This window comes from Accipiter gentilis, chromosome 28 (genome assembly GCF_929443795.1).
Source record: "Accipiter gentilis chromosome 28, bAccGen1.1, whole genome shotgun sequence".
Lineage (NCBI taxonomy): Eukaryota > Metazoa > Chordata > Aves > Accipitriformes > Accipitridae > Astur > Astur gentilis.
Window position 1 is genome coordinate 7,202,750 of NC_064907.1, and position 18,155 is coordinate 7,220,904.

General features: G+C 35.4%; 1 protein-coding gene across 8 annotated transcripts in view; it reads left to right on the top strand.

Annotated features, from left to right (window-relative positions):
* The window catches only part of CEP170 (centrosomal protein 170), a 106,361-nt gene that overhangs the window by 24,342 nt on the left and 63,864 nt on the right, over positions 1-18,155 (top strand). For all 8 annotated transcript variants that reach the window (XM_049831385.1, XM_049831384.1, XM_049831387.1 and 5 more), the window contains 6 exons: positions 884-1,029; positions 6,033-6,122; positions 11,940-12,018; positions 12,624-12,682; positions 12,792-12,954; positions 15,109-15,243. In XM_049831385.1, the coding sequence (XP_049687342.1) occupies positions 925-1,029; positions 6,033-6,122; positions 11,940-12,018; positions 12,624-12,682; positions 12,792-12,954; positions 15,109-15,243 (631 nt within the window). In that variant the 5' untranslated portion in view covers positions 884-924. The remainder of the gene's footprint in view (positions 1-883; positions 1,030-6,032; positions 6,123-11,939; positions 12,019-12,623; positions 12,683-12,791; positions 12,955-15,108; positions 15,244-18,155) is intronic.

The window sequence follows — 18,155 nt, forward strand, 5'->3', positions numbered from 1 at the left end:
TCAAGTAGGGGCTCTAAAATTCAAATTTACTCATTTCTAAGCTTTTCTGGAAAAAGAAGGCTTCTAAAATCCAAATTTACCTATTATTGAGTGTTTTCAAAGTAAGAAGTTTTCCATAAAAGATTTTATCCAGTTTTCAATTTTTGTTTTCTATTGTATTTTATGACATTTTAAATAGCTATGTTTTCTTTTTCTGTGTAAGTATGTAGCATGTCATGTTGTTCATTGGAAAATTAAGGTAAAGTTTTTTAGGAATACTGCTTTCAGTTTTATTACTTATAAGTAACTTCCAAATTGTTCATTTGGCTCTGCTTTGTTTATAATTCTAAATGTACGCTGTTAAATTTCCAAGATATAAGTTTTATTGAGAATATCTAGGTTAAATAAGAAGTAAAACTTCCTTGAATTTAAGCTTTCACTTGGTGCTGTACAGAGGACCCGAGCTTGAAACCAAATAAGGGAGTTCTTTTTTGCAGGAAAATGCAATGACACACATGCAAGTTACTCGCTGTATTTTGTAAATGTTTCCCACATTGTTTATTGGTTGTGATAGTAAGGTATTAATGTAGCAATTATCTTGATAATAAGGGATCAAATGTTAAAAGCTTTCTGAGAACTTGGTACGTGACCTTGGCATTAACTAGCTGCTTGTCCGTTTTGAAGAAGCTTACCTCCAATTAAATTTGCCGAGTTGCATGAAGCAGAGCCTCAGACTATGTAAATCTGGAGCCTGTCACTTCCTGTGACTGCTGGATTCAGTACATGCTATTAAGAATGCCATATTTTCAGAGGCTTTTTGTATTCTGCTCACAGTGTTTGCTGAGCAGGAACTGTAGCTAAAAATAACTAAAATGAATTTCTCTGTCTCTCTTTCTCGCTGCAGGATGACGTAGCTTTGCCAAGGATTTATCAGCTAAGCAGAAAATGAGCTTAACATCCTGGTTTTTGGTGAGCAGTGGAGGCACCCGCCATAGGCTGCCACGAGAAATGATTTTTGTTGGAAGAGATGACTGTGAGCTGATGTTACAGGTAATTGCATCAGCCTTCCATGTGCAACTGCTCAAATAGTGAACTTAATGCACCAGTTTTATATTCCCTTTGAAAATTAAATTCCCCAGATGTTGGGGGAGCAATTGTTTTGATTAATCTTTTGTGTTTGTAGAAAAAAGTTAGTTTAAATATATTGCCATCAATCATGCAGTTACTGTCAAAGTGCAGAGGATCACATTTTTCTTCATATAAATCATGTACAGAATGCAAGAATAGAAAATGAAATAAATTTTGCAATATAATCAGTAAAGTGAGTAGACTGTGTGCTCCATAAAATGTGATAATGCTAAGTGCACTAGATGCCTTTGAAAAGAGCTGTCTTTTTTCTGCAACTTGTAGTCTAATTTGGTCACATGATTTGATGTAACTCTATCACTATGTCCTGATCTTGTTGTGCAAAGGCAAACTAAATCAGTAGAGAAGACTATATGTCTAAGGAAGTTGAATGACTCAATCGCAGTAATGGTTCCAGTGCAATTGTAAAAGTACAAGTCTTAGTCAAAATAGTTTGATGCTTAGTAGCTTCCTCAACTTTGAGGATCGCTATGCGGAACTCTTAGAGGTATGTAACTGCATTGTTACGTAGCAGTATTCCATGCACTTTGCCTGATCAAAGCTGTAGTCCTCTGAGCTGCTTCTTTCTAGTGTATATATAATTTTTAAATGGTTAATGCTAATTTTTTGGTAGTTCCTTCTGGAATTCATGTATTTGTTTACTGTAGAGCTCTTAAGAAGATTGAACTTCAAAACTAATATACTCAACCCTTCCTGCCATTCAATGAAATAGTTTCTTTTGGATTCTTTTGTTCCAAAGAGTTGCGTATGCAGCCATTAATGGCCAAATTAAAATCTTACTTGCAAATGAAGGGCCTAGAAACCTATTTTTATGTGTACTATTCAGAATGTAATATCTAGCAAAATGCATTTGGCTTTCAACCTCAGAAGGCATCCAAAGGTTTTATTGGTGATGGAAATACTTTGCCCTGTTAGAAAGTAGTTGAAAATGTTCTTTTAATTTCTCTTTAAATACAGACAGTATGATGTCTTAGTGATTTACGTGGGAGGTATTAAAAAAAAAACAACCAAACCAAACAAACACAAAACCCCCAAAACAAAACAAAAAACACCAAAAAAACTCAACCCGTTGGTTCCTGCCCAGATGATTATAATCAAAAAATGCTTTTATTTTACCACTGGCTGCTTGTAATGGGTCTCTGAAAAAGGGAGCCTTTTCTTCCTTCTCTCTCCCCTATGCCATCTCCTGTCCATAGTTGATCAGTCCTTAGAGTGAAGCTGAATACTCAAGCAGTTATTATTTTGTGTTACAAAACTTCAGTCATCATCACCTTCAACAGTAGCTGCCTCTGATTAATACTGTGAATAGATTCCAGTCATTTACAAATGTTATTTGTTGTGTATTGGCTTCAGAGGTGGTAAAAAGAATCAAGGGGCCTGGTGATTTTCAAGAATATTCTCTTCAGCCTGCTGTTAAATTAGGTCTACATGCCAGCATGACTGTAACACCGCATATTGCTTCAGGGGGAGGACCCACCAAAAGAGAAGCTAATAATGTGTTCTTGTTCTGTATGTATAGCTCTTTGTGTAGGACCTCCCTTTCCACTCTTGACAACTTGGTTGTTCTCTTACTGCAAAGCATGTGGAAAATGCATGATAAAGAAAGCAGAATTTAATGCTTTTATTCATAGTCTCGTGGCAGAAAACATATTATAAAAGCCTTATTAAAAAGCATTTCAACTCCATTGCATGTTTGATAGAATTAGACCTCAAATCTGTACCTAACACTGTTCAAAGATATTTTGTTCATGTCTGGGAATACAGATTTGCTTTAAATGTGTTATTTTGTAAATATGCTCAAACATAGCACGCAGTCTTTGTATTTAGCTACCAACTCCAATGCACCAGCCTGCTTGTGGATAAATACCACATTTTCCCTTTCACTATTATGTTTAGAAAACTTTCTGAATCTTGGTGATGAAAACATTTCCAAGGTAAAAAAATCTACATTATTCATAATATCAAAACTATTTCCAAAGAAGAATACTCTTATTTTCTGTATTCTGAACATTTTCTTAGTAGTCTGGATTGAATTCTCTTTGTCTAAAATAATGCCAGTTACAAATTTATTTTAACTGAGGATGGAGTTTTCCTCTTCATATTCATGCAGCTCTTAGCACAGTTATTCTGTGATTTTTATTTCTGCAGTTTATATATAAATCTTTGTACTGGGTCTGGCTGGGTTGGAGTTAATTTTCTTTATAGAAGCCCTTCTGGTTATATGTTTTCAATTTGTGACCAAAACACTGTTGATAACACACCAATATTTTAGCTATTGCTGAACAGTGTGTGCACGGTTTCAAGGCATTCTCTCTCACTCTGCTTCTCCTACACACATGTGAATATGGGGGTGCACAAGAAGTTGAGAGGGAACACAACCAGGACATTGACCCAAACTGACCAAAGGGATATTCTGTGCTGTATAATGCCATGCTCGGCAATAAAAACTGAGGGAGGAGGTTTTGGGAAAGGTAGCCACTGCTCAAAGATTGGCTGGGCGTTGGTGTGCTTCTGGGAGGTGGTGAGTGATTGCCTTTGCATCACTTGATTTATTTCTTCTTTCTTCTTCATCTTTCCTTTGCTGCTTAAACTATCTTTAACTTGACTCATGAGTTTTCTTGCTTTTGTTCCTCCTGTTCTATCCCCCATCTCACTGGGGCAGAGGGGAGCAAGTGAGCGGCTGTGTGGTGCTTAGTGGCCAGCCAGGGCACCACAGTCTTATAAAAAGCAATTTTGATAGCACTTAGATTTGAGTGGAAGGCTGCAATAGTGAATCAGAAGGGAAAATGGCATTTGAAAGATTTGCACAGTCTTCTCATCTGTAAAGATCCTCTGCAATGAATAAAAGTGTCCAATTATATGCAAGTAATCTGAACCTGAGGAGAACCTTGATGTTTTGCAGAATTTCAGGTGTTTCTCTAAAAGCCACAGCCTTGAGTAATCATTCTTACCGTTTCTGAGAATGTGGCAAAATATCATGAAGCTTTATGGATTTTTTTTGCGCCCTTTACATTTTAACTTATTTTTAATAGGATGTAGAACAGAAAGATAATAAAATAATTGATTATTCATATAATATGTATTTGAATCACGTAACTGAAAAAAGTTCAGAAATTTTTCCCATAACCTAGGTAAAGATAGGGTAATTCTTGTGCTTGCCTTGCTGCATCACTTGAGTGTAGAGAAGTGTAATTTCTGCTTGACACTGTAGGCTCAGCAGAACAGTCCCCACATCAGTGAATTTGATTTTATTGAGATAGTAACCTTTCTTCAGTGAAAACAAGCTAAGTTAGTAGAAAATGAACTATACTGGTATATCGTCATCTACCATTAAGAACACTTAACTGATGTAATCTACTGGTGCAGCTTTTATTGGCATGGACCTTGTTGTTCATTTGTCTGTCTCTTCCTTAATTCTCCCCTGCCCCTTTATATCCTGGCCCTCCTTCTCTACCCCTCAAAACTGCAGAGCAAATTAGTTCAAATGAAAAGTCTAAAAATGAAATAGTAAGTATAAGCACAAGAGGACTGATTTCACTTCTTTGAGGAGAAAACGAAGCACTTGGAGGATGTCATGGAAGGGAAGAATAAGGGAGTAAATTGAAACGAAGGAAGGAAAATAGTAGCAGCAAGTCTCAAGAAATGGATAAGAAACAAGATGATAAAGGTGGAATTCTGAGAAGAGGAAGCATTTCTTTAGGAGTCATGATTGCATGTTCTGATGCCTTGAACAGGCTAATGCACTGATAACCTGGGACTCCTAGAACTGACAGACTGGAGGTGCTGGTACAGAAATAAGCACAGAAGTCTCGGACAGAAATTTACCATTCTCAGTGCTATGAGAATAGCATTGAACAATGAGTTGATTAGCAAGGACAGAAGATGCAAACCTGAAACTGGAAAGAATGCTATTGGAAGAAATTTGCTGCTATGCAGGCATGTCAGGACGCTGCACTAGCAAAATTATTAGAAAACAGCCTGAGATCAAGCATGCGTAGCTGGGGAGCATGAGCTGTGAGCCCCATCCAGTTGGGAACTCTTCTAGATGTCAAGGTGCTGACCACATACATGCGTGAAGGAAGCGTACGTCCAGCCCCACCTCTTGCTTGCTTGCAGTCAGTACCTCAGGCTGCAAACGCTTGGCCATGGGCAAGTGCTGAAGGAGGGACTTAGCTGTTAGGGAGGTGGTGTTCGTGAAGGAAATAGTAACCCATGATCTATGGGTTGACATCTGGATGTGAAATAAAGAATTGATGAAATGAATAAATGCTGCAGTGCTTAAGGAAGGACTGAGAAAGAGTCAGAACTGATGGGAATAGTTGTCCAGGAACCAGTTATACATTTAGTAAAGAGGCTATAGCTAATTCGTTTAGGAAATTGAGATCAAGGAGAAACAATTGGAATGCTTGTATACTGTGGTAAGTATCCCAGGCAACATAAGGGAAAATTTAACATATGCATGACAGGAAACAGCATGTTTCAGAGAGAACAGCAATACCACAGTCATATTGGTGTTTTGAAAGATGCATGTATTTAAGGAGAGAGAGAGAGAAATAACAGTGAAGTTGATGATATTAAATTAAGAATCAGGGATACTATGGTGAACTGGAAAAAAAAAAATCTTTGGATAAGATATGGCTGGATCTGGCTTGTAATCACATTTGGGGAAGCATTAAGAAAATAATTATTCTGAATTAATTTTAGGATTCTGCTATGGGCACCCAAAGCCAGAGTTGGGTGTGATTTGAGATTGAGTTTTTTCATATGTGGGACTAACTTTTTTATATAATTTGAATAAATGTGCTATGTAGAAAGAAAATAATCATGCTACTTTAAAAAATAGCCGTTAATGATCTCTTTTTGAAATACCTTATCTCATTTTGTATAAATTTTTTTATGTGTTTTAGTCACGAAGTGTGGACAAGCAACATGCTGTACTTAACTACGATGCCTCTACGGATGAACACTTAGTGAAGGATTTGGGCAGCTTGAATGGGGTAAGTTGACATCAGAAATGGATAGTTCCCCATAGTCTTTAATATGTTTGTTTGGTTTGGGGTTTTTTTGGTTGGTTGGTTGGTTGGTTTTTTTTTTTTTTAGAAAAGAGAGTATGACTTAACAAGTGTACTTTAATATCTGTTTAATGCAAGACTGGAAATGGATGAACATTCAAAAGGAAATTGTAGTTTTTGCAGGGGTTTTCCACTGCATGTTATTTAAGGACTGCAGTAAATTCCATTAATAAGAGGGCCTTGGCAGTAGGAAAAATACTCCAAAAGAATAAAAAGGAATATGTTACTCTTCTGTATTTCAGAAATGTAGAAAAAAAATATCTTGATTATATTGTTAAAAGAAAAAGTGGAGGGGGGATTTCAATCTCTAAAATGTCTGGTTAAGAAATACATTTTTATTTCATATGCTATTCCTTTTTTCTCCTTTTTCATACAGAGAAGAATGTTAAACTGTACTTCATATGTGGAAATAAAAAATTAAGTATGCAGTAACCATGTTGTGTGTAAAACTATTTAATTCTATATTTGCATTTAGTTTTTCAGTATCCTTTTTGTCAAAATGGCTATGAATAATGTGTGTCAAGTTATTACAAACTAATACAGGAAAAATGCAAAGTTATGAGCAAAATAAAGTTTCATATGACATTTTACATTTTAAGGCTTTTGTAGCAATTGTGTATACAATATTCAAGGTAAGCTTCGTCTTTTATAAATGTTTTGAATATTATAATAGATTATTAAAAACTTACTATGTCATATTTCAGTAGCCCTTTAGATACTTCATGAGCTGTTTATACACACTAGTTATGGTTGTTATTTTATATAACTAAATGTTTGGCTGTGTCATGAATGTGTACAGAATAAAATTGTGAGTTCATCTGTGGTTGCTTATTTGAATTAATATTTAGAAAGCTACTGGTAGTGTATAGCTTTGTCAAATGTTTAAAAATTAGAAGATGAAGAAGAAATCTCAAGTTACTGCCTGTTAGCATTGAATTTAGGTTTGGGGTGTTTGATCCTGAAGTGCATTTCAAAATAAAAACCCTGTTAGCCTGTCTCTATTAGCTTTTCTGTATTTTAAGGTAACTAACTCAGCCTTGCAAAGAGTCAGAGTCTCAACTCCATGTGAAACCAGTGTAACCTGTAGGGTTATATCCTTTGAACGGTTGTAGACGTATAAGAACTCTACTCCTTAAATATTTAATATACCTCTGTATTTTGAAAGTCAGTGCACTGTTTCAAGGCAGTGATCAAAAATGAATTCAGCACATAGTCATTTTTTGCTGAGCCATTTGATTTTATTCCCTAATTCTACGTTTTTCCTGTAGGCAGTAAGGCATACCTTCAGATTTTCATTGCCTTTTCACAAAACTTGAATTTAATAAAAATATATGTTGAAAGGCCTTCATTTGACTTGTTTCTTTGCCTCTGATAAAGAGCTTTCAGTTACTTGCTTCGCTTGATCTGATTCATTCTCAAGTTTGAGGTGTCAGTTGTTCTATAGCTGTTTACCCAGATACATCAAAGAAACTCTTTCTTCCCACAGTTTTGGGATGGGCAATATTAATTAGGAGTTCAGTCCTTGCTCTTTGTCTTTGTAGTGCTTCTCTTACTATCTCTTTCCAACTGTGCTTTTCTTACATACCTCTAACTACCTGGTTTCAGGTTGAAAGAAGAAACACATGATTTAGTAACACCGTACTTAATTGTGTGGCAGAACAGTGTATGCAATGCCTCTGTACCATGCGGTGAACTACGAACTAGGCAATAACTCTTTTAGTCTAGCTACCATTTCCACTGAGAACACCACCTCCCTAACAGCCAAGTTCTTCCTTTAGTGCTTCACCAGCTTCTCCCATTCTTATTTTGTTTGCTTCATGAAAAGCAAACATTTGGTTTGGGTCTCCCCGGGTAGTCCCATTTCTTTGGAGAACAAGTATCTACTTTCCTAAGTATACAAGACCACTCCTTTCCTGGTGTAATGCACTTTAACCACTCAAGATAATTCAGAGTTTAAGGGGGGATGTCTATGACCAATACATTGGGCTTTTGGTTTGAGTTTTAGGAGTCCCAAATAATTTCACAAATGAACGGTAATTGCACCTGATGCCCTAATGCTTAAGTATTCTTATCTGTATGGTTGATTCACACTTAGTTCAGTGAAAAGTTTACAGCAGTCTTCATCCTGGACTTCATACATTTAGATTTGAAAATAAAGCAAAAGTAAATTTTAATCAGATTTACACAATGTAAAGTTTTATTTCTAATAATCCATCATGATGACTCCTGGTCATTCCTGCTTATCTTTTATTTTATACAGAAAAGATTAAGGAATTTCTCTTTTCTGAAGAAAATATGTACAGTTGCTAAGATACAATCTATTATTTCACCAGTATCCACAGAATTCAACTGTATTTTCTCCTTTGACTTGTGATCTCAAGAAAATACCAGAAAAGTTGTCAAACATCCACAGCCTTGTTGAATAAAGTTCTTCTCAGGGATGTTTACAGAATAGTGATGTCCTTTCACACTGATGTTTTAGGGCTGGGTTGCAAAATGCTCAGCAAACTTTGTGAAGGCTTAAAGAGCATTGGCTGTCCCTATTTGAAGAATAAAGCTTTGGAAATCATGTGAATATATAAAAATTGTGTAAAGAGTGATTTAAAGGGGGAAAAGGATTCCTTGTTTACTTAGTAAGTAGTTTTTTCAAGGTAGCTTTGTCTTGCATCCCAAAGCCTGTGATGGTATTTTAAAACTCCAGTGGAAAAAACAGCTGAGGCTTGTGTATGCCATCAGGTCAGTCATGAGGATGTCTGTAGACTGCGCACACTACCTTCAGAGTTCTCTGGGTTGAATATATTGCATGCAGTTGGATTTCAGAACTCTGACCTGGGAGGAAAAATGTATACATACACATGTACATACATGTCCGCAAGGTGGCCTAAATTTTGGTGACTCACTAAAATCCAGGCTGCCTTGATCCTCTTCACATGGGTTTTTGTTCTTGATTCTCACAATGTTAAAGTGGAATAGATATGCATTAAACACAAGTTTTGTGCTTACAAACCAGTAAATAGTTGTACCTTTAATTCTTATTTCTCATGGAAGAGATAGGTAAGCAGTCTTTTAAACAATGAAATATTATTTTCATTTAGTAGAAGAAAAGAAAAAAAACCCAGAAAATCCCTGTACTATTTGTGGAAAGAGCCTTGTTTCTGTCTTTCCAGACTTTACCTAATAGTAGATTTAGATGAGCAACACAAGCGTTCAAAGATTCAGATTCTTTGATTACTTAATTATTCAGGGGTTTGGGTTTTGGGTTTTTTGTGTGTGTGCGCGTGTGTGTGTGCCCTTAACTTCAAAGTGCTTAAAAAATGGCGTATTTCAGCTGCTACATTCCTTAAAAACATGTATGCGTTGTTGTAGAATTCTTAAGTTAGAAGTAGGGTGATCATGTGGGGTTGCGATATTCTGAGTCCCCCAAACTGGCACAAACCAATAGTAAATGTGTTTCAGAAAGATACCCTGAATATTTAATCTCCTATCTGTAATATTAATATGTAGTAGTTATGAAAAGTAAAAATGAGCAAGAAGCTGTAAATTTTTTAAGGTATGGGAAAATATACAACTGATGAATAATTCATAATATAATGCGATGGTTTCATACCAGCTAATCCATAAATATTTTATTTGCTTTGAATTTGCCCTAAATTAAGTCTTCATTTTGTATTTTAAAAGAAGATGAAGGAACTTACACCAAGGAAAAAGAGACTTTTCACATATAGCTGGTTATTTGTGTTTCTTACAAGGAAGATGCTACATTCTTTTAAGTCCAGATGTTGTAGTCTTCTCAGGTGAAAGGAGAGGGAAGATTTCAAGAAAGCCAGGGGAGAACGTAGGGGAGAGGAACTCGGAGTGTAAATTGTAGCTTCTTAATGCAGATTTGAATTGAGCCTTGAAGAATGGTTTAAGGCAAGTTGCTGTGCAGGTTTTTTGTCAGCTCACTGTAGAAAGATTCTTCAAAGATCTGTAACTCTGAAAGCACCTTAAATATTATGCAGGGTTACATTTACTATTTTCTTTTTTTCTTTGTAGCCTGATCTCTAGTTTTTGTAATTGAGAGCTTAATATTCTATTCTGCTAGACAAAACATGTCTTTGCCCCTTTATATTTCTCTATCGCCGAGTGAATTCAGAAGATAATGACACGCTAGAGCATTTTCTCTGAAGGTAACAAATTCAGTACAGGAAACAATTCATTTTCACAGTTAGAGATTCAGCCTAATTTGCAGAGTTCTAAGAGCAGTGTGTATGACTCAGGATGAGCAGAAGGGTCAGTATGAGAGCTGTCATTGGGAGGTGGCAGGTTCTGGGACAAGTCTCAACCTGAAGGTTTAAGCATCCTCTCCAATGGCAAAAGGGTAAGTGGTGAGAAGAACACTCTCAGCTCCTGATACCCACTCCTACCTTAGTGTGTTATCATCCTTGGTTTCTGGTATCTGAAGTCACCACATGCAACGTCAAGTCTTCCTGATGGGTTAGTAACCTGGGCAGTTTGCTTGACACTGGCAGCCTACCTTCCTAAGACTGTAAATCAGTCTTTAAAGATGCAGATCAGCTCCAATGAAGGAGTAAACTCCGTCCCTGTCCCCACCCCCCCACCCCACCCCACCTCACCCTGGTTCTTACAAGGGCTTGTGTCTGATTTAGAATTTTATGTAGATGGCTTTCTAGAATTTCCTTTAGGGCTTGAATAATCTAACTTCAAGCCCTATTTATGTTAATTGTTCTTTTTCCCACAGAGATGAAACTGTTTTCCAGTTCCTCCAAACTACATTTCTTGAGATCCATTTTGGCTTGAACGTGTATTATTCTTCCTCCTTGCTGCCTCTGTAATTAGTCACTGTATATATACATATCAGATGTTCTCTTGAAATTTATACCAGCATGTTTTTGCAAACTCCTTACTTTTCACTGTTAGGTTTAATCTGGACCTTGAAATCGGAGTGATTGGTAATCTCTACTACCTGTAGCAGCCAACTGGTATGGCTGGTGAAATTGGGTAAACTTTCAGGTGCATAAATCCTTCTCCAAATCACTGAAATCTTGTCTAATTTCTCCAACTGTGTTTCCAATAGTGATTTCAAGGAGGAGAGGATTACTTACTATACAGTAACTGAATTTTCAAAAGGTATTGTCAAGCCTGTGGAATTTGCTCTGCTTTGCTGCTAGCTGGTATAATAATGTTATTTCTTCTTAAAAATGTTGTTATACTTACTCTTTCAAGAGTCGCAATGTATTGAACTCTTCATCACTGCTATTTGGAGTCACTCAGATGCACTTGGTCCATTTTTCTTTTAAGTCCCTTGACAATATTTAGAAATAATAAGCTTCTTCATTGCCCTCAAATTGAATGTTAAATGCTGTAGAAATGTGATGATAAATCAATTCTGACAGCTAATTGGGATTGAAAAAGCAAACTACAGGAAAAATAGTCAGTGGAGGTACTAATCTGAGGGAATATTAATAATTCAGTAAATACTGCTAGCAAGATTAAACTTGTGAGAAACTTTTCAAGGCCAGTGTGATGTCAGTAGCCTGGTTAGTGACTGGTGTTTAACCTTTCTTTTGAAATATTCTGTGAAGCAGGTGGCAATTTGAGCTTAAAGTTTAATTCCCCAGTGAATCACCAGTAGACAATTTGTGGTGCTGGAAACTGTCTTATAAAATAATTTAAGTCATTTGTCACTTTATTATTTTGGAATTTAACAGTATCTCTTTCTGTCCTCATTTATTTCTGTAGACGTTTGTGAATGATGTGAGGATTCCAGAACAGACATACATCACTCTGAAGTTAGAAGATAAATTGAGATTTGGATATGATATCCTTGTCATAAAAATGCACGGTGTCAGGACATGCTTTTCTTGTTAAAAGTATGGTTGTGTTAAACGAAGGGTTCTTGAGAAGCAACTTTGAAATAGTTATTTCTCTCATTACTACAAAAATACCTATATTAGAGAAAATGGTGGGGTTTAGAATACTGTACCTTGGTCAGAACTATTGATAAAGTACATTTCATTGTTTCTCGCTGCAAGAAATGTCAACTTCCAATTACAATTTAAAACCTAATGTGTAACTTCTGTGTTGCTAAGAAACATTTCTTTGAGGCAAATACACAAATATTTGTATTATATGAGATTGTATACAAGTAGAGAAGATTGCAAATAATTACTTAGCAAAATACTGAATGAAAAAAACCCCAAACTTGTATTATTACAACCTTAAGGTTTCTATTCAGTGTTCTATTTACAGATAGTAAATAATTGTATTGTGTGTTTGCTTTGAGTATGATTGTACATGCTAGTCCTAACAGTGACATATTAGTAGAAATGTCACCATTCCAGTGGCGAAATAGGCTGTTGCTTTTCTGCAAAATTCTCTTGTGAATTGAGAAATCTTTCCAGTATTTTCCTTAGCATTTCCTACATACTAATCTTTTTACTGTTGTCAGGGGAGAGATGAGAGTCCCTGAAGAAGCACTTAAGGTAACAACATGCCGTTCCTAGACGTTCTTCTGTCATTGTGTAGTTACTGATAACATGGTGGGATTTCCACTCTGAGGGTGTTTTTTTTTCTCTATTTAATGTCATGTAGCATGAAAAATTCACAAGCCAACTCCAATTATCCCAAAAACCTTCAGAGGCAGAAGGAGCGAAGCAAACCAGCTCCAAAAGCTCAGAGTCCAAGGTAACAGACTCCACAGCTGAAGTGCACCACAAAACTACAGAAGCACTGAAATCTGAAGAGAAATCAATGGGTAAGGTTCAGTTTTGCTGCACAAGCACACAAACTTGGAAAGGATATTCATTTGCTTTGGTGTAGGATGCTTGTGAAATTCTGTAGATGGTAAAAACTCCACATATGTGAAATTTTAAACATACTTTAAGTGTAATTAATAACTTTCAGAATTGAATTTCTGCCTTTTTTGCTGTGGCACCCACATGTTAAGAAAACTCATAAAGCGACATTTAATCAGCATTTATGAGGTTTTTTGGCATTTCTCTTTTCCAAAATCACAAGCTTTCAGCATTTGTGGCAGGAAAGTGCTATTCTTTGTAGTTTAACCAAAAATATTTATTCAGGAATACTTTGTACTTTTTACCACCACCCTTGCCAAGTGCTCTTTCTCTCTCTCTTTTTTTTTTTCTTTTTTTTTAAATGGGTGGGGGTTTTGTCTATTTTATAGATATTAGCATTCATTGTTAGATGACTCAGGATAGAACCTAAGTGTTCCATTCTGGTTTAAAAATTTGTAGCAACTGTAGCTTTGGTCTTGTTTCTACATCATCTTTCATGTTTATGTAATGTGTCATGGTGGCTCCGCTGTGGGTGTCTTAACTTCAGTGTGAGGCTTGCTGAAGTTTATTGTTCATCTTATAGTAACTTGCTGTGTTACCTGTTACTACAGGAGATAACCACAAGAATGAGAAAAGAATCAGGTATTGTTGCTTCCTTAATATGGAGCTGACTTAGGTCTGACTCCTTGGGTCAAGGCTGTACAGTTTTGTTTAGGTTTAATCCATTCTTCTGGAAGACACACTTCACAGAGTTCTCTTCCCCACATAATAGGATTCTGTGGTTTCTTGGCTGATTTAGAATCCTATTAAGGGTACATAAAGCCTATACGTTACTTCAGTGTTCCTATTCAATATGGCTTTTTAGCATTTGGGTCCTCTTAATTTTTCATAAAGTAGCACAGTGGGGTTTTTTATACTCATCTTCCATTTGTCTTTTCACTCTTCCAAAAAACAGTCAAAGTTAACGATAGGGATTTACATTTGAGTGCAACTCTCAGAAGCTTTTTGGGGATTGATTCTCTCACTGTTGCTGTATATATGCATAACTGTTTGCTGATGCTAATTCAGTGCACAAGTTTCAGCCATCAAATTTTTAAAAACAATTCAGTATTGACTAAACTGTAATGCTTTTTAAAAAAAGTACTTAGTATCTTCAAATCATATTGAAACTCTTGGCATGGCTATGAAATTACATATCGTCTTCCAAATGGTAATGAATAAAACATTGAATAAAAATGTTGAAATTCATGATAGGCAAAGTAACAGACAAGCTACTAAGCCAGATTTGAACAGATCATGTTATTTTATAGAAAGACTGTTTAAAGTATCTTCAGAACATCTGTATGGTACTAGAATAGCTAAATCTCAGTAGGGTATTCTTCCAAGAGATCAGGTCAAAACTAATCCAGTCATTTGCCATCAAGGTAGAAATCTTACTTATCTCAGTGGTTTTTTTTCTTATTTAATCTTTACGTTTAAATGTGTTTAATCATGTATATACATCCAGGGTAAGAAATAGCATTTTTAATTGTATTGTAATTTAACTATTATCTTTTTTAAAAAAGACAATTAAAAATGGTTCTGCTCAGTAGTGTTTTACACAAGGTAACTTTCAGCACTCTGTAGTAGTTGTCAGCAGTTTGGAACCTTGGCAACATTGCAAAATTTGATCAGTTTTTCATGCAGTGAGTTCAGATTTCATTGAAAGGTCAACGTGGGTAAAAAGTGAGAATCTTCTCACAGAAATAGCAGCAGACAGCTTTCAGGAATGTACTGCTATACTGATGACTTTAAACTGAAAGCAGAAAATAATGTTTACAGATATATCAGGGTAACAATAAGACATGTCACCTGCCTTTGCGTAAACATTTGTGCCAGAAGTTTTGATCAGGTCGTTACTAAGCTTTTATATTTAGAACCCAGATCAGTTATCCAGCCTCCAGGTTTGTTTTGTATTTAGGCAAATGCATGCAACCAATTCACTTCAGCTTCCAGGAGAAATGATCCAAGCAAATGGCTCTCTCTTCATGTTATTTTAACCTAAATATCACAACTACATAGAAAAGTAATTTCTGAAGTAATTTTCTAAAAGTAATTTTGGGCTGATTTTATAGATCTTTCTGCCATGCCTCGTGGGACACCTTTGTATGGACAGCCAGCCTGGTGGGGTGATGATGAAGCTGATGAAAAAAGTAGTTGTAAGCCAGATAGCAAGCATGAAGAAAAAATGCGTGAGATGGGGGCTTCGGGTAAGTCTGTTGTCTTATTTTTATGTTGTTTTGGGGTTTTTTTTCTGTAGTAAAGTGCATATATTCTTAACTACGGACCTAAACAGATATTAGTGTTTGGAAGTTTCATAGACAGTTTGCAGAGATGAAAGCCTATTAAAATTAAGTTAGCTTAAAAAACTGTTTCTGTGAGAAACTATGCATTTCCAGAGACAAATTTCACGTATAATTTATCAGTTTTCTAGTATATAATGCAATTTCTTATCAGTAAATATAGAAGATAACATTAGCTGAACCAGTGTGTCTTATCAATTTAGTCTATATCTGTCACTTTATATGCTTAAAATTAGAGATTACATAGGGATAATTTATAAAAATAATTTCTGAAAATAAATGGTGATACATTATTTTTGTATTCAACTTCAAACTATATAAGGTGATCTATGCTAATATTTTCTCCTGTAATTCAATAATGCTGTGTTAAGGGAATTGCATTTCATAGTTCTTGCGGTAAACATTTGCATAGTCTAAAGTTAAACTGGTAATGTTTATTTCCCCATAATACAGATTTCTTTTTAGTTAGCTTGTCTATACAGAGTATGTATTGCCAAAACTTAATTCTCAATGCCTATAATTAGGCTTCTAAATCTATCATCAGGCATATAAATAAAGTGACTGCTATTCTAATAAAAAAATAACCTTAAAACTTACTCAAGTTAGGACAAAATTCAACCATGTTTATATAGCTGTTTAGACACACATTTAAGGCCCAACAGTTTTAAGTTTTGTGGGTTTTGAAGTACTTTATCTGAGGTGGGAATTTCTCTGTTCCTGTAGTAGTAGTTGACTTGGTTGTCAGAAATCCTATTTTCCAGGAATTGGAGTAAACTCTAAAAATGTGTAAAATCAAGTTAAACTAACGCTTCAATGTAATGAAGTCAACATCTTTGGAGTTGTCGTTAAAGGCTATGACAAAAAGTTCTTTTTCCTATTAGTCTAAAGTTATCACGACTCAGACAGTATAGTAGGACTGTTAAGATTTGGACTAGTAGAAGGAAACCAGGTGAAAACATTTAAATTAGTAACAGTTTTTGTGCAACTTAAAGAACTTTGTTGCGTATAAAAGAACTCCATCATAATTCAGTACAGTTACAGAACACTTTCTTATTTGGTTGTTTTTTTGGTGAAAAACTTCTCTACCGTACGCAGCACGAGTAGAGTATGCTACTGTGTGCTATGGAGGCTTTTTAGCTTAATACCCTACATTAGTAATCTGTAACTATACAGTTCAAATCTTGTCTAGAAATGTGTTCTTCAAACACTTTTAAGCATTTCTAAGGAATACAGATTTGGTTCCTAATGGCAATAATAATGAGAAACAATGACTGTTAGATGTTCTTCCACTTCCATTTTTCTCAACAAAATAGAAAAGCGCATGTCATCAGTTACAAAGAAAAAGTTAAGTCCTTGCCTTTGAGTTGTGCCATCAATAGGCTTGCTAGCCACATGATTCTCCTTGCTTTCCAGATTACAGGAAGCATTAACTATTGGCTGTGTAACCTGTGACTCTGTATCTTGCTGTATATGCCAAAACAGGGATGGTAAAGTCTCTAGTATCTGTGGTTTTATTGCTTAGATGCCAATGTCTGTAGCAAACTAGTGTAACAAAAATAAGAATTCATCAAGCTTTTTATACTCTCATGTGTCTATCTACATTGTTTTAATTTAAAAAACATGCATGTTATTTGCCCTCATTAAATACAGGGTTATTAAAGGTAATATCCTGAAGTCTATGGTTTTGCTGCCATGCCATTAACAAGGTATGATGCAAGATTCCAGCTTCTATTTAGTAGCGTACCTATTCTTATTTTTTCATAATTTTAAATTGCTTTTTCAGAAGCAATATTGCATCAAATGGTTTACATGCTCTTGTATTTATTTTATCAAGAGCTTTTTCAGCAAGTGATCAGTGCTTCTGTCTTAGTTCCCAAGTTCAAAGAAAAATAAGATTCCAATTTCCTCTCAAAGTAATCAAGGAGGTGCAGTCTGTTTCAGTAGTAGATGAAAATATGTTTGTTCTAGACATAACTTCAGTAATGGGGATGTTTTTGACATGCTTTGCCTTAGTGAAGTCGTCATAAGGTAAATGATTAATAGAGAAGATGGACTAATATTTTCTACACTGTTTAACTGACTTTGTTTGTTTGTTTTCCATATATATACACGCTATAAATAAAAGTAAAATTTGGGCCCGGAGCCTTTTCAGCAAATAAAACATTTCTTTTTTTTAAAATGTGCAACATATGTTAGCAATCCCTTTTGTTTTTGTTTAATCATGAATTTATTTCCTATGAATAGAATTAATCTAAGTAGAGTGTAGGAGTAGCTTCTATTTCCTCAAACTGAACAACTAATAAATCTGCAAGAATGGTATTCAGTTTGAATAAGTACATACTAAACAAAAACTTATGTGAAATGTTATAGGAAGACACTGCTGGGAAAAAAACCAAACCCTGACACTTTTGCAAAACAATTTCACTTGGGAGGATGTAGAACTATAATTCCTTGTATAGACAAGTGATTTATTTATCTTGATCACTTAATCTCTGAGTAGACATTAGTCATATGTTTTACTAGTCTGTTTTTTTGACTGTTGTAGATGTTCTTCTAGTAGTGTTGGCAGATAGCCTGAGAAGACAGACCAGATAAGAGTTGACAATTGCCTCTATGGGCACCTTTCCTCAATCTCAGAACACTAACTATGTCTGTGTAGAAGTGTGAAAAAAAATATCCTAAATGTTTTAGTACAATTATAAAATAAAGACATAAGCTTTTGGGGCCCCTTTGGCCTACAGTTACATTCCATGAAAACATTAAATTAATTTTCAACAAGTTAGTATGCATTTTCCTCATGCACTTAGGTTTTATAACAT